Below are 13,632 nucleotides of genomic sequence, written 5' to 3'. Positions count from 1 at the left end.
AACTCTAAGGACTTCTAGCGGAGATTTCTAGAAGGACGGTCCCCTCCGCCACTCACTGACACCCAGATTTGGTTTGATTATGCACGCACAGTTTATGACATCCCAAATCAGCCACAGTCCCTAACCTCTCACACAAGCCTCGTCCCACATCCTGCACCCTCTTCACTAGAGGAGGGGTAAAGGATGCCGTAATGAAACTTCATAATGGCCGAGCGAAGGATCATGAGAGGCTATGCACTGAGTTCATTGCATATGGGATTAACCTCCTAGCCCCGATCTTAGCAAAGCTTTTTAATGAAGCGGTTTGTTTGGGATTTCCACACACTTGGACCATTAACACTATCTCACCCATCCACAAGGCAGGGGATCCCATGAGCCCAAAGAACTACAGGACCATTATGATTGAACACGTCATGTCCAAGATTTATGCATTAGTACTTGACTCCAAGGTTAGCAGACTTGCAGAGTGTCAAGGACTTAGAGCAACAGGACAGGCCGGATTCCGGCGTGATCATGGAACCATGGACCACATTCTCACACTCAGATGTATCATTGAGGAGGCGAGGTCACGGAAGCAGAGGGTTTATTGTTGCTTTGTGGATTTCCGCAAGGCATTTGACACGGTCCCGAGAGCCCGTCTCACCGAGTTGATCCACCAGGATACACACATATTCACCTACCCCACTTGCTGAGGATCTCTCTTGGGCAATTCCGGGTCTCTTCACACAAACTTTGCATCGAGAGCGGCAAAGCACAGCGACTACCCAGGGAGCGGCGCATATGCACACTGTGTGACATACAGGAGGTTGAGACAGAGGAGCATTTCATCTTCAGGTGTCCTGTATACTATGAGATCCGAGGACGTTTCCACTGCCTCTTCAGGGATAGTTATGGGATTTTAGCCCGTTTCCTCTCCTACCCAGACCAACGGTGTTTGGCAGGTTTCATTCATGAGGCACTTAGACACCGCGAGAGGATACTCTGAGCACGGAGACAGGAGCAAACTTCTTCCTCGGTTGATCCCTCTCAGAGCTCTATCACGGAGTTCTTTCAGCTAGATCACATGGACCCCGACGAGACGAGGCCTCAACATGACCGTGACCCGTAGCCCGTGACCCAACAACTCAGACAAAGGGTTTCAGACACAAGTTGTCAGATAAGGAACTAAAATGCATTTTTGTGGGATATAGTTCACAAAGCAAAGGCTATCGTCTCTACAATCCTGCTACGCGCAAGATTTTTGTTAGTAGAGATGTTATATTCTCTGAAAATTCTGCACATACACATGCTGAATTTCAGATTCCGGCCTCTTCAGATGATGTGTTTGAGGGGGGATGCTTCCTATAGCATTTGGTTCCCCCGCTGAAACTCAGAATTTACAGCAATCTCCACCAGCTCCACAAGTACAGATTCAGCCCCCAGCTGAATTGGTACAACCTTAGGGTGTGGATGAAGTTGTTAGGCAAGAAATTCAAGAGATACACGCAGCCAAAACAGTCCCGCATTGGTTGCTTCAGACCCTCACGGAGAGTAGGCTTGAAGCTCCATTGCCTGGCAAAACTCGTAGTGTAGTAAGGCACATGGGGGGAGCTCATTCAATTGAATCAGCTTATGCAGGTACTCTTCTTGATGAGGAGGAGCCTGAGACATTTGAAGAAGCAAAAGATAATGTGCATTGGATGAATGCCATGCACGATGAGTTGCAGTCCATTCATAAAAATCAGACTTGGATGTGGATTTGCACCAGGTAAGAATGCCATAGGTACACAGTGGGTTTTCAAAGTCGAAAGCCAAATGGGTCCATTGATCGGTACAAGGCAAGGCTGGTTGCAAAAGGATATGCTCAGAAAAAAGGCATAGATTATGAGGAGACTTTTGCTCCTACATCGAGGATGACCACCATCAGGTCAGTTATAGCCATGGCTGCAAGTTTTGAATGGAATGTTCATCAGTTGGACATTAAAACAACTTTCCTTAATGGAGACTTGTTGGAAGAGGTTTATGTCAAACAACCTCCGGGCTTTGAAATTTCAGGAAATGCAGTACAGGTATGCAAGCTGAATAAAGCTTTGTATGGGCTGAAACAAGCCCGGGGGGATATTTTGGTCATCATTCTTTATGTAGATGACATGCTGCTCACCGGATCAAATGAGGAAGTAATTGCAGATTTCAAGGCCCAATTGAAAGCTACATTTGATATGTCAAACTTGGGCTTGTTACATTTCTTTTTGAGGATCTAGTTTATTCAAGAGAAACGTGGCATTGTTATGTCTCAGTCCAAGTATGTTCAAAAGCTCTTGGACAGATTCAACATGCATGATTGCAAGCCTATGTCCACTCCCATGGAGCCGGGGCTGAAGCTTACAATGCATGATGCGGGTGAATCAATTGATGTCACACTCTATAGTAAGGCTGTTGGATGCCTCATTTATCTCTGCAATACATGACTTGATATTCAGTTTTCGGTTTCTCAGGTGAGCAGGTATATGCACAGCCCAAAGATTATGCATTGGCAGGCTGTAAAACGCATCTTCCGTTACTTGCAAGATACAAAGTCTTTTGGCTTGATGTTTCCCAGGGGGGGGTGACTTGCAGATGCATGCTTACAGTGACTCAGATTGGGCTGGAGACTATGATACTAGGCAGTCCACCAGTGGGAATTGTTTCTTTCTAGGACATGCTTGCATTTCTTGGTTGAGCAAGAAACAGTCTGCAGTGTCTACCTCCTCATGTGAAGCTGAGTACAGGGCAGCTTTCACAGCGACAGTTGAATGTGTTTGGCTGCGTCGTTTATTTGCTGATCTTCATCTTTCATTGGAGGGTCCTTCTCCGATTTTCACTGATAGTCAGAGTGCTATAGCAGTGGCAAAGAATCCTGTGTTTCATGCTCGCACGAAGCACATTGAGGTTCACTATCACTATGTGACAGAGAAGCTGCATGCAGGAGAGATCTGTGTCAACACATGACAATGTTGCAGACATCTTCACCAAAGCACTTCCACGTGAAAAGTTTGAGGCATTTCGCAGTGCCCTGAACTTATCTCCTTTTGGTGATTGATCATTTCCTTGTACATGACATTGGCACTGCAGGGGGGTGTTAGAATTATTATTATAATTTAGAAGTGATCGATGTAATGTAATAACTAGGTTAGGGGCACTTTTCCCTCCTTTAGAGGTTTTTTTCCCTAACCACAGTTAGTTCACTAACTACGATTAGTGAAGGATGAGGTTTTGTCACTTAGACAAAACCCATCCCACTTCTTGTATTAGACACTTCTTCTATTGCAAGCACTACATTCAGCTCTCTTGCTCTCACACTCTCTTCTCTAACAGTCTGGTAGCATGATAGAGTCGTCTCGAAAGTCCAAGAGTGGTGCCTGGCGCATGCTCGTCCTGGCGTTGAAGTTCCCAACAAGGAGAACTCCCCGCAGGCTGAAAGGTTTGATGTAAGGGTGCATATGGCGATGTCTCACTCTCCTCTCGTGCCACTCTGGCGAAGTGAAATGTGTCTGGCGAGAAGTAGCATATTGCTACGAAAAGGTCACGGGTGTCTGTGCGTCAGATCCGGATCCACACGAATCGGGAGTGTGCGTCCTCCCTCTCAATGGAGATGGCTCCAACGAGGGGAAGACCTGTACAATATTGCGACCCCACCTGATCCTCGGACTCCTCCTGTATCCCTCGTCTCATCCTTCAAGGTTGACTCCCATGTGTAACCACTGACTATCGATAGTGGACGCTCTGGGCTCTGGTGTGTCTCCGTGTAAAAGACTGTCTCGTCTTGTATAAGACTCCGAGAAGTTCCCTGGGTTTCCAAATGGTGCAGGCTAGGGTCTCGAAAACCTTAGTCTCATAGGCCCCATCCCCCTAGGGGGTACGGGTGGGAGCCCAGGGTGGGAGCCCAACGGGTGCCGGTTAACAACCTACCATCTCGGACCACGGCCCATTTCCCCTCCTTGCGGGCAACATCCCATTGTTGCAGAAGAACTCGTCGCTCCTCAATCTGTAGTGGTGTCAAATCCTGGCGTTGGAGTGTCACTAGTCGAGCATGTGAATCTCTGAAGCGAATGACTAGGGGCTACTCTTGGTTGGGATCTCTCCCAACACGCCATGGCCCCTCTATGCCATGGGCGTCGTACTGGTGCTGGTGCTATCTCACGTGATCCCTCGTATCCGAATGTTGAGGGCCTTCGAAGCTCTCTGCTGCTGCTCCTGTATGGCGACTGAAACGGTTGCCTTTGCAGGCTCCCGTTTTGCCACGTCCACCCATCTAGTCGTCTCTGCTATAGCCGAATGTATCGTGGCTATCTGTGCCTCCATCTCTGTGACTGGGGTCCCTCCAGGCGCTGCTCTAAGGGTCCCGAGCTCCTCTCGAAGCTATGTGATGTCGTGTCTGAGTCCCTGGATAAGGGTGCCCTGCTCGTGTATAATGCGGGCCTGCTCCGGGTGTATCGGGCCTGCTCCTGGGTGTAATGTGTCAGCTCTATCTGACGGGCCCGGATGCTGTGTATCTCAGCCAATAGGGAGTCCCAAGCATTTGGTGGGGGCCTAAGATGTCCTGCTCCAGGTGGGGATTGGATCTCAAGAGGGGTTGGAATGAAGGTGGGCTGCTGAGGTTGTACTGAGGGTGGGGACAGCATGATCTGGGCGGGGGAGTGGTATGTAGGAGTAGCGAGGCCGGACGAGGTGATGAAGGGTGGTTGACTGAGAGGTAGAGGTGATACGAGGGGAAAGTACTGTGGAGCCGTGGCCGGTGGGGCCAGTGGTGAGGCTATTAGAGAGGAGACCCATGATGATGATGCAGGAGAGGGGGAGGAGAGAGGTGGCATAGATGATGAGGCGGATGATGGTGGTGAAATAGTGGTGGTAATCATAGAGGTCGAGGATGTGGTGAGCGGCGTTGGCTTTGGGTGGGCCCCTTTCTTCTAGGCCGCGGTGCTGTCCACTCTCAAACCGCTTCGGTTGCTGCGTTTGTTAAAGTCCTCCAAACTGAGTTGCTTTTGTGTTTTCCCCTTGTCACCATTCCCCTTCCCCATCTCCACACGTATGCAAATTTGGACCGAAGGGTCTCCTGCCTAGTCTCCTGTCCTCATCCCCTTGTTCCCTTCATTATGGGGGAGGCAGCAGCGGGCAAGGAAGGGATTGCAGGAGGTTAGAGTTGTTGGGAGGGGGGGGGGGGGGGGGGGGGGGGGGGAAGGGGTTGGAGATGCAAGCGGAGGTTTTTATTTTTATTTTTATAATAATAATTTTATTAAAAAAAAGCTGGGGAGGTGGGGGGGGGGGGCTGAGCGAGGGGTAGCGAGGGGAAGCGGGAGATGTAGCGAGGGGGTAGCGGGGGGGTAGCGAAGGGGTAGCGAAGGGGGTAGCAGCAAGGGGGTAGCGAGGGGGTAGCGGGGGGTAGCAGCGAGGGGGTAGCGGGGGTTAGCGAGGGGGTAGCGAGGGGGTAGCAGCAAGGGGGTAGCGGGGGGCTGAGCGGGGGGTAGCGGGGGGTAGCAGAGGGTAGCGGGGAGTAGCGGAGGGGTAGCAGCAAAGACTGGTACTGGACTTGTCAGGACTGGTACTGGACCTGTAAAGGTCAAAACGGATGGGGTAATAATCAGCAGCAAAGCACATGCAGCAAAGGCCTTAAATAGGCCAGGAGGAGGGTCCATCAGTAGAACCACAGAAGTGGCTGTATGGAGTAGAAAAGGGCTTAAGAGTCATGCTGCAAGCTTCTTGGACAGCAGTCCAGGAGCACATCAAGGGCGGATCTACCCACTGTAGAAGAGCCAGATCGTAGTGCACAGGAAGAGAAGTAGCAGACTCCACACGAGGTGGGAGGTCTATATAGTTATCAGCAAACAGAGCCTGTTCTTGGTGGCTTACCTCAACGTATGTTTGACAATGGTGTTGTCACAGTTTTGGCTATATTTTATACTTGGGCATCACCTCTATCTATGAGATCTGTTCAGGTGAATATCTGTTTGTGTTCTCTCCATATCTGAAGTGTGTCTTCTCTATACATGCATGCACAAAGTGAGTGAGGCATTCAAAGCTTTTGTTGTGAGATCTCAAGACTTTCTTTATTCCACTGCGTAAGGGCTGGCTGTAGCAAGCAATCCTTTTCTCTCACATAAAGGAAAGGATAATCAAAAAGTAGTCCACATTCTCTTAATCCAAGCTGCAACTGCCTCTGAGCATTTCAGAAAGTTAGAAAAGAGAATAGTTACCAAAGAACGGGAATGTTCCGGAAATTTGGGTGTCGGAACAGGGGAACGGGACCCAGAACACCACGTCATACATGACACATCATCATATGACATAAAACTATGCTAGAAAATGAAAGAAACTAAAATTTTACAACTTTGAACTTTCTATATAAGCTCTTAAATACCCATTTGAAACTTTCAAAGAGCCAAAAAAAAAAAGAGACGTTCCGGGGCCGTTTTAGTTCCGCCTTGCTTTCTAGGACAACGTCCCAGACGTTCTGGATGTCAAAACGCCATTCCCTAGTAACTATGGAAAAGAGATGATTGCAATATCATTAGGCCCAAAACTTGGATGAAAACTTGTCAAATTTAAATTTGCACGTCTGCTAGTATGGCAGCAAGATATATCTATATGGATCCAACAACACACCAAAAATCATCCTCTAGAAACATTTTAAAAAAACTCACTGCAATTGGCCACAAGGGACTAGCTACTATGACCCCCCCCACCGACAACAACACCGATGGTGGGTATAGACCATAGTATAAACATATGTTCTCACACATAATTATCCATGAGCGTCATTATGCAAGGGTCTTCACGTTGAGTTTCTATCAATACTCGGAGGGTAAGCAATAGGCTCATCCGCAACAAGGGCTAGCAATTAAGGATAAGGCTAATCAAAAAATAGTCCACTTTCTCTTCATCCAGGCTACAGCTACCTTTGAAAACGAGTATTTCATCTTAGTCTCTCCTAAACGTGCATTTCTAAGCAAAAATGCTTAGAAAAGAAGCCAATAGGGCAATGCATTGCTGCAAAGAAAGTATCGATCGCAACACGAAGCTGCACTTGGACAAAAAATCCACAAAGGAAAATTTGCATCTCTATTATCATGGCAATAACATACATCTACATTAGTCTAAGAACGTGTCCAAATTCATCCTCTAAATACAAAATATCAGCACTCCGAAGGTGAAGGGTAGACTCAGCTGTGACAAAGTTTAGCACTAAAGAAAAAGGTGATCAAATTTTCGAAACTACAACTGACTCTGAAGACAATAGTATTTCATCTTAGTCTCTCCCAAATGAACATGTTTCTTTGAAGTAGGCAAGCAAGAAACCAAAGAGGAAGGGGCTCCCATACTGCTCATTGCAACATAATAAGTGATAATTCATCCTTGCATGTGCCATTAAAACCCATAAAGATAAGATAGCTCCTATCTCTTTGCAATTGCATCAAGATACTTTAGTACAACAATTAAATAGTAACAATACACAAAAGGGGAAATACAACAAAATAACTACACTGAGAAGTAAAGGAGGAATGCATACCTTTATTATTGCCACATAGGGCTTCTGATTCCTTTCTTCTGGAGTGACTAGTACAGGGTCTTCCTGATGACAATAACAAGAAATTAGAGAATCTGAGGCAAAAAATATATATATCTATATGCTTCTATCAAGTTCATGTAGACAACTACTAAAGTCAAACTTTTCATCATGTTTAACTTGTATATAAATGTAATTAAATGGTATAACGATTTTTGTGTGGCTTGGTTGAGTTATGTAGATTAATTTTGATCAACTATTTCATTATGTGGTTCTTGGGGGGGGGGGTTACAAGAAAACTAGGCACCCACAAGGCCAACGCATGGGATAGCATGAGGCACCCATGTTGGCAAGCTACCAAAATTGGACGGTGGGTGGATCCACAATCATGGGGGTGAGTAGAGATTATACAAGCATATAGAGATCTCACGCTAGTTGGGAGGAGACGGGTCTTGCAAGCTCATGATATTTTTTATGTATTGCGCAGCATGACCAAGTGGCCGATTGATATAAGACTATCAGAGGTCATGTCTACTTGTGCAGTTATCCACACAAACAAACTCTACGAGGGTAGTTGAACCAAACCTCGAGATGTGAGATCCACAACCTACAATCTATGCGCTATGGCTGGCCACAATTTGAGAGGTGTGGCAGTGTTACGTCAACCGTAATCATACAATACAATGGAATGGTTATGGTAAGGTGAGGAACCATGAGGTCTCACGAGTGGTTTCTTTCTGGTTGCTTTCGTGGGGCTTAGAGGGGGTCATTTCTAGGCTTAGGCATTAGGCAAGAGGTGCATAGGGAAGCCCATGAGAGGGCATTTATGGAAGGGTCCCTTGCGGGACACATGGCACCAAGGTAAGAGACCAAGTGGGAAGGGTTGGGCATGGGGGAGGGTTCTAGAGAGAAACAGCTCAACTTAGGAGGAGTTCTAGAGAGCTCTCGTTAAAAAAATGAAGCAAAGACAATCCTGATTCTAGCTTAGTGAAGACTGGTTTAATAAGAGACTTAGCCTAGGCAATCCCTAGACTAGAGGAGAAATGTGTCACTTCTCTTCACAAAATACGTGTCCACTTGCTTAGTAATTCATTTATTGCATATTTCAAATTCTTTAAACTAGGGATTTTGCCAAAGAATGCATATGTTTTCCTACTATGCAGTTAGGTACTAGTTGGCTAGGGTCTAGTAGCATTTGAGGATGGACCTCCATTCAAGGGGTTACGGGCACTTGTCTCCCACAAGTTGAAATGTATCTCTATGTAAGAATGTAAAGACCACCCCCACCCGAGTACCCAAACATGGGAACAGTCAAATGCATAGAATGCAGACAGACCCAGCAACTATTAAGGAGAATGTTTGCAGTAGCCTTGGGTGTGGGCCTCTGAACATGAAGGTGTCAAAGAGATACAAGACAAGGCGACCTAATAGCGTAATAGGTTATGTGAGAAGGCAAACTAAGAAACTAACCCTAGACTAGCCCTTTGAATAGAGCTAACTGCCAGAAACCTAGGGGTGTAGTAGCATTGATCACCTTCAGGGTACTAAAGAGTGGTTAAAATAACCTTGGTCCACAATTTCATCATCATCATCATCATGACAATGGCATGATGATATGGCATGACAACGTACATGGCGTTCTGAGGTGGCACCTTGACATGTGGCATGGGACACATGGCAGCCTGAGGGACATGTGGAGGGCCATGCGTGAATCATGGCACCACTTGTCACTACAGGAACTCTAGTCCCCATGCAGCCCACTCATTTTCAGGGGAGCTAGTCCCACCATGCCAAATTGGGCACAAACTCCTACATTTTTTAGGCTGCCCTTTCCTACATCTAGAAAAGAAACTCTCCCAACCTCCCTCTCATTTGCACCCCCACTTGCTGGTGCATATTGTCCTGCAGCCTCTCCCTCTGCAGCAGCTCCCACAGCAACTCCACCTGTCTCTGCAGCTCCTTCACTATGCAGTCCAACAGCAGCTCTTCCTGATCCTGTAGCAGCAGCAATACCTTCTGCGCCTTCCTCTGCAGCAGCTCCTCCTGCTCCTTCTGTAGCAGCAGCAGCCCATTTTGCTCCTTGCTCCTCCTCATCCTGAGTAGCAGCAGCCCCTTCTGCTCCTTCCTCTGCAACAGCTCCTCCTGCTCCTACTGCAATAGCAGCAGCCCCTCTGCTCCTCCTCCTACAGCAACTCTGCAACTGCTCCTGCAAATATTTGTATCACCTCTGCAACCGCTTCTGCAGCAAATATATATCTAGATGAATCCAGGAACATGCCCAAACTCATCCTCTAGAAACACAACACAAACTCATCCTCTAAAAACACAACACATGTTGCAGTTTCAATGTCATGATAGTCACTCATAAGGTTGAAAACCATATGGCATAAACTCCATCACGCAATTGGGCTACTATGACATCCACACTGATGTCATCAGTGCCCAACAGTGGGTGTAGACCAAGGCATAAACATATGCTCTCACATACATAAATCCACACAACCGCACATACTTGAGCATACATTTATACAAAGGTCTTCATACTGAGTTTCTATTGGCATTCCAAAGGTGAAGGGTAGTCTCAGCCGTGACAAAGGCTAGCACTAAAGGAGAACGCTTTTTCTGCAGCAACCCTTCTACAGCAGCACCTCCTGCAACAGCCCTCTTGCCAACTGTTTTCTCTCACTGTTTTGAAGCGAAAGACTCCCTGTGCGAATCTACTCTCTCCCAACAGCTATACTTAAACTTCGAGGCATATCTATAGCAGACTTACATTGTTTTCTGCATAACTTTTGAAGTTGCATCAGAAAACTAGGAGCACACGGTTATGCTAAATCAAAATCTCGTTTTCAAAGCATCGGCTAAGTGTATTGATGTGTGGAAACGGTGATAATTGTGCAATCATCTTCCCTCAGGATTGGAGAGCCCTTGGAGCCTTGAGCACACTAGCTAGGCTATCTGTTGAGACACTCTTGTGTAACTAGACTCAGCCTTGAGCTTCATTTTTATGTCTTGTACATAGCTCTGGCTATAGTCTCTGTTCTTTCAGTTATAACACATTGGTCTTGTATCTAATTGTAATAAAGAGCCTGGATAAGGGGAACACGAAGCTGGTTGGTATGAGCAAGAGATGCCCTCATTTTGTCTTGCTCTAATAGGCAGATATAGTTATAGAGAAACTTGGAATTAGGGATGGTTATGCGTGCTACATCCTAGTGGCGACGATTGTGGAAGTGTAGGGTTGACAAAATATCCAGGTGATCCAACTTTCAGATTTCAGGGTCTCCTACATGAAATGTTCAATTTTCTTGTGAGTTTACATGCTCGCAACCTATGCATCTATTACTAGATGTCTCCAATCGTGCTCTTTTTGTGCCACCTTGTCCTGATGATTTAAACTCAAAAAATTGCCGTGAATTGCACAATAGCCATGAGGAAGTAGGTGGAATTAAGAGGCAAGAGGCTAATCCTAGAGATGCACCCTATACAATGAAGATGCTCCAAACAGCCAGAGCTGCTGCTTAGTACATGCATTGGCTTGTCATGTAACCATTTGGTGCGAGTAAACCACGAAAATCAGTCTTGATTACTAATTGGGCATATTTGTTAGCCAGCACTTTATATAAGAAAGTCTACCACAAACCCCACAAGGAATTGTGTCAGCACCTACACCGCCTGGCATGCTGATCGCAGAAAATTTGTACCACTACACTTCAAAACCACAGGTTCTCCTGATCTGTGAAAACCCTCGTGGCTAAATTCACACGATCTCCTGAATGCTCTTAGCAGCCCGTAGTGTACTCACACTTGTTGGCGCATTACATTGCTGCATCTCCTCAGTCCTGCTGCTTACTTCTTCCTCAATCTCTTCACAAGGGGTGGTGGTTGACTCTTTCCTTTGGGGAGACATCAGTTGTTGATATACTCGAAAGCATGTCAAATTCTAGCCAGAAGGAAAAAGAATCTTTGGATAGAGATTTCGATATCCAATCGTGAATATTGGACTATGAGGAAAAGAGAGTGATATTCTTAAGGTGAACTTCCTTACTAAATCTTAATTGATTATTGTATCGCAGTCACCTTGATTTAAGCTATTTAAGATCTATTTAAGAAGTAATTAAGGGTTCCATTTCGGAATATTTGATTGATAAGGGGAAATAGACGGTAGTAATGATGGAGATCATCCATTTTCAGTTGCTTCCTTTTAGTTAGCCTCTCCTTAACTTCATGTAGTGATTTATTAATAAGAACCAGCGACACAAGAAAGACACTCATTTCTGTGCAAATCTGTAATAATAAAGCCTAATAGCATTAAGAGTACAGATGGCAAGCTAATGCCAGTCCCACAGCACAATGTAGATGGTAAAGAATCTCAATTCTCTTGAATACTCACAAACTATGTGCTTCCAAGATAAACTCAGATCTGGAAATACATAGGCCTGCATCTGCATCAAGTTGGATAGCATGCCAGCCCTCTGCAAGCTAATCTAACATCTACAAGTGAACACTGGGCAAGTGTGTAGTATTCCCTGAGTTTGCAACACCAGGGCAACTCCATAGATAGTGCTGGATTGACTCCTAAAAGTCCCATATGCAAAGTGGCGTACGTCTTCTCTCCATTTGTGCATGCCAAGAACCAGTAGGGAGGCCTGCGGTGCGGCCAGCCAAGAGGAGTAGGAGATCTTTCATGGCTGCTAACTAGTCCAAAACGGTGACCAGAACATGGAAAGGACAGCGATTTATATCTTTATAGAAGCCATGCATCTCCCCCAAGGGGTCCCACTATCTTAAATCATCTACCGATACCTGTTGAGAATCAGCATCTCCAGGAGTGGCCAGCCGACCAGCCCCCATGCAGCAAGGGGGGCCAGAGGGGGTAGGCTGGCCGACCAGCTGGTCGGCCCAGTTGGCCTGACCGACCAGGCTGGTCGGTCCAGCCAGACTGGCCGACTCCCCCCCTGGCCTGCCCTATAAAAGGGCCTCCTTCCCTTCACTTCCTCCATCACTTCTTCCAGCAGCTCCTCAAGGCTCTTGTCTTCAGCCTGCTCCTGGCCATCTTCACCGGAGCCTCCCTTCAGCTGTTCTGTTGGCTGCCCACGCTCCCTCTGCAGATCTTCTGGTGCACCAGCCTCCTCGCTCCAGGCTCCTCCTGCCTCCTCGTTGCAGCCCCTCCAGCCTCCTCGCTCCAGGCTCCTCCTGCCTCCTCGTTGCAGGCCCCTCCAGCCTTCTTGCTCCAGGCTCCTCCTGCCTCCTCGCTGCAGGCCCCTCTAGCCTTCTCGCTCCAGGCTCCTCCTGCCTCCTCGTTGCAGGCCCCTCAAGCCTTCTCGCTCCAGGCTCCTCCTGCCTCCTCGCTGCAGGCTCATCCAGCCTCCGTGCTCCAGGCTCCTTCAGCCTCCTCGCTCCAGGCTCCTTCAGCCTCCTCGTTCCTAGGATCCAGCCTCCGTGCTCTCAGGCTCCAACGTCCTTGTGCCCAGATCCTCTGCTCCAGTTCAGCCCCTTCTGCAGCTCCTGTTTCTCATCCTGTTCAGAACTCCTTGTATTACAGTTGCTGCCCTGGTTTATGGGCTAAGTTACAGCAGATCTGTTTGTGGCACATCTTGTTGTCTCTAGTATTCTCTGTGTAATTCTGTAGCTTCAGTTTGCTTACATCTTCCGCTGCCACTCTTGACATGGTATCAGAGCACTAGGTGCTCCCCATCCTCTTGGTTACTGAAGCATCCACCAACACCTGAGTGATTTCTTCTATGCATCTCTCTTGCTGGTCGGCAGCCTATGTTTCTCCTGCCTCTGTGATCAGCCCGTTGCCTTCTCCTCCTGCCCCGAGATCGGCACCTTGGTCACTTCTCTCTATGGTTGGCTTCACTGCAGGCTCCTAGTTTTCTGGTCGGCATCTTCCTAGGCACATGTCTTGTTGGTCGGCAGTACCTCTTGTGCACCAACACCTGGGTGATTTCTTCTATGCATCTCTCTTGCTGGTCGGCAGCCTATGTTTCTCCTGCCTCTGTGATCAGCCCGTTGCCTTCTCCTCCTGCCCCGAGATCGGCACCTTGGTCACTTCTCTCTATGGTTGGCTTCACTGCAGGCTCCTAGTTTTCTAGTCGGCATCTTCCTAG

At 47.3% G+C, this 13,632-nt stretch overlaps 1 protein-coding gene across 1 annotated transcript in view; it reads right to left on the bottom strand.

The window, feature by feature from the left end:
* The window catches only part of LOC147901955 (ASI1-immunoprecipitated protein 3-like), a 74,506-nt gene that overhangs the window by 53,169 nt on the left and 7,705 nt on the right, over positions 1–13,632 (bottom strand). Inside the window, exon 3 of the mRNA XM_087374872.1 lies at positions 7,523–7,585. Coding sequence (XP_087230998.1) covers positions 7,523–7,585 — 63 coding nt within the window. The remainder of the gene's footprint in view (positions 1–7,522; positions 7,586–13,632) is intronic.

Source organism: Dipteris shenzhenensis, chromosome 5 (assembly GCF_047967505.1).
Source record: "Dipteris shenzhenensis isolate YYH24624 ecotype China chromosome 5, Dip_SZ_1.0, whole genome shotgun sequence".
NCBI classification, from domain to species: domain Eukaryota; kingdom Viridiplantae; phylum Streptophyta; class Polypodiopsida; order Gleicheniales; family Dipteridaceae; genus Dipteris; species Dipteris shenzhenensis.
Note: the sequence above shows the minus strand (reverse complement) of the source record. Positions and strands in the feature narration are given on the sequence as shown.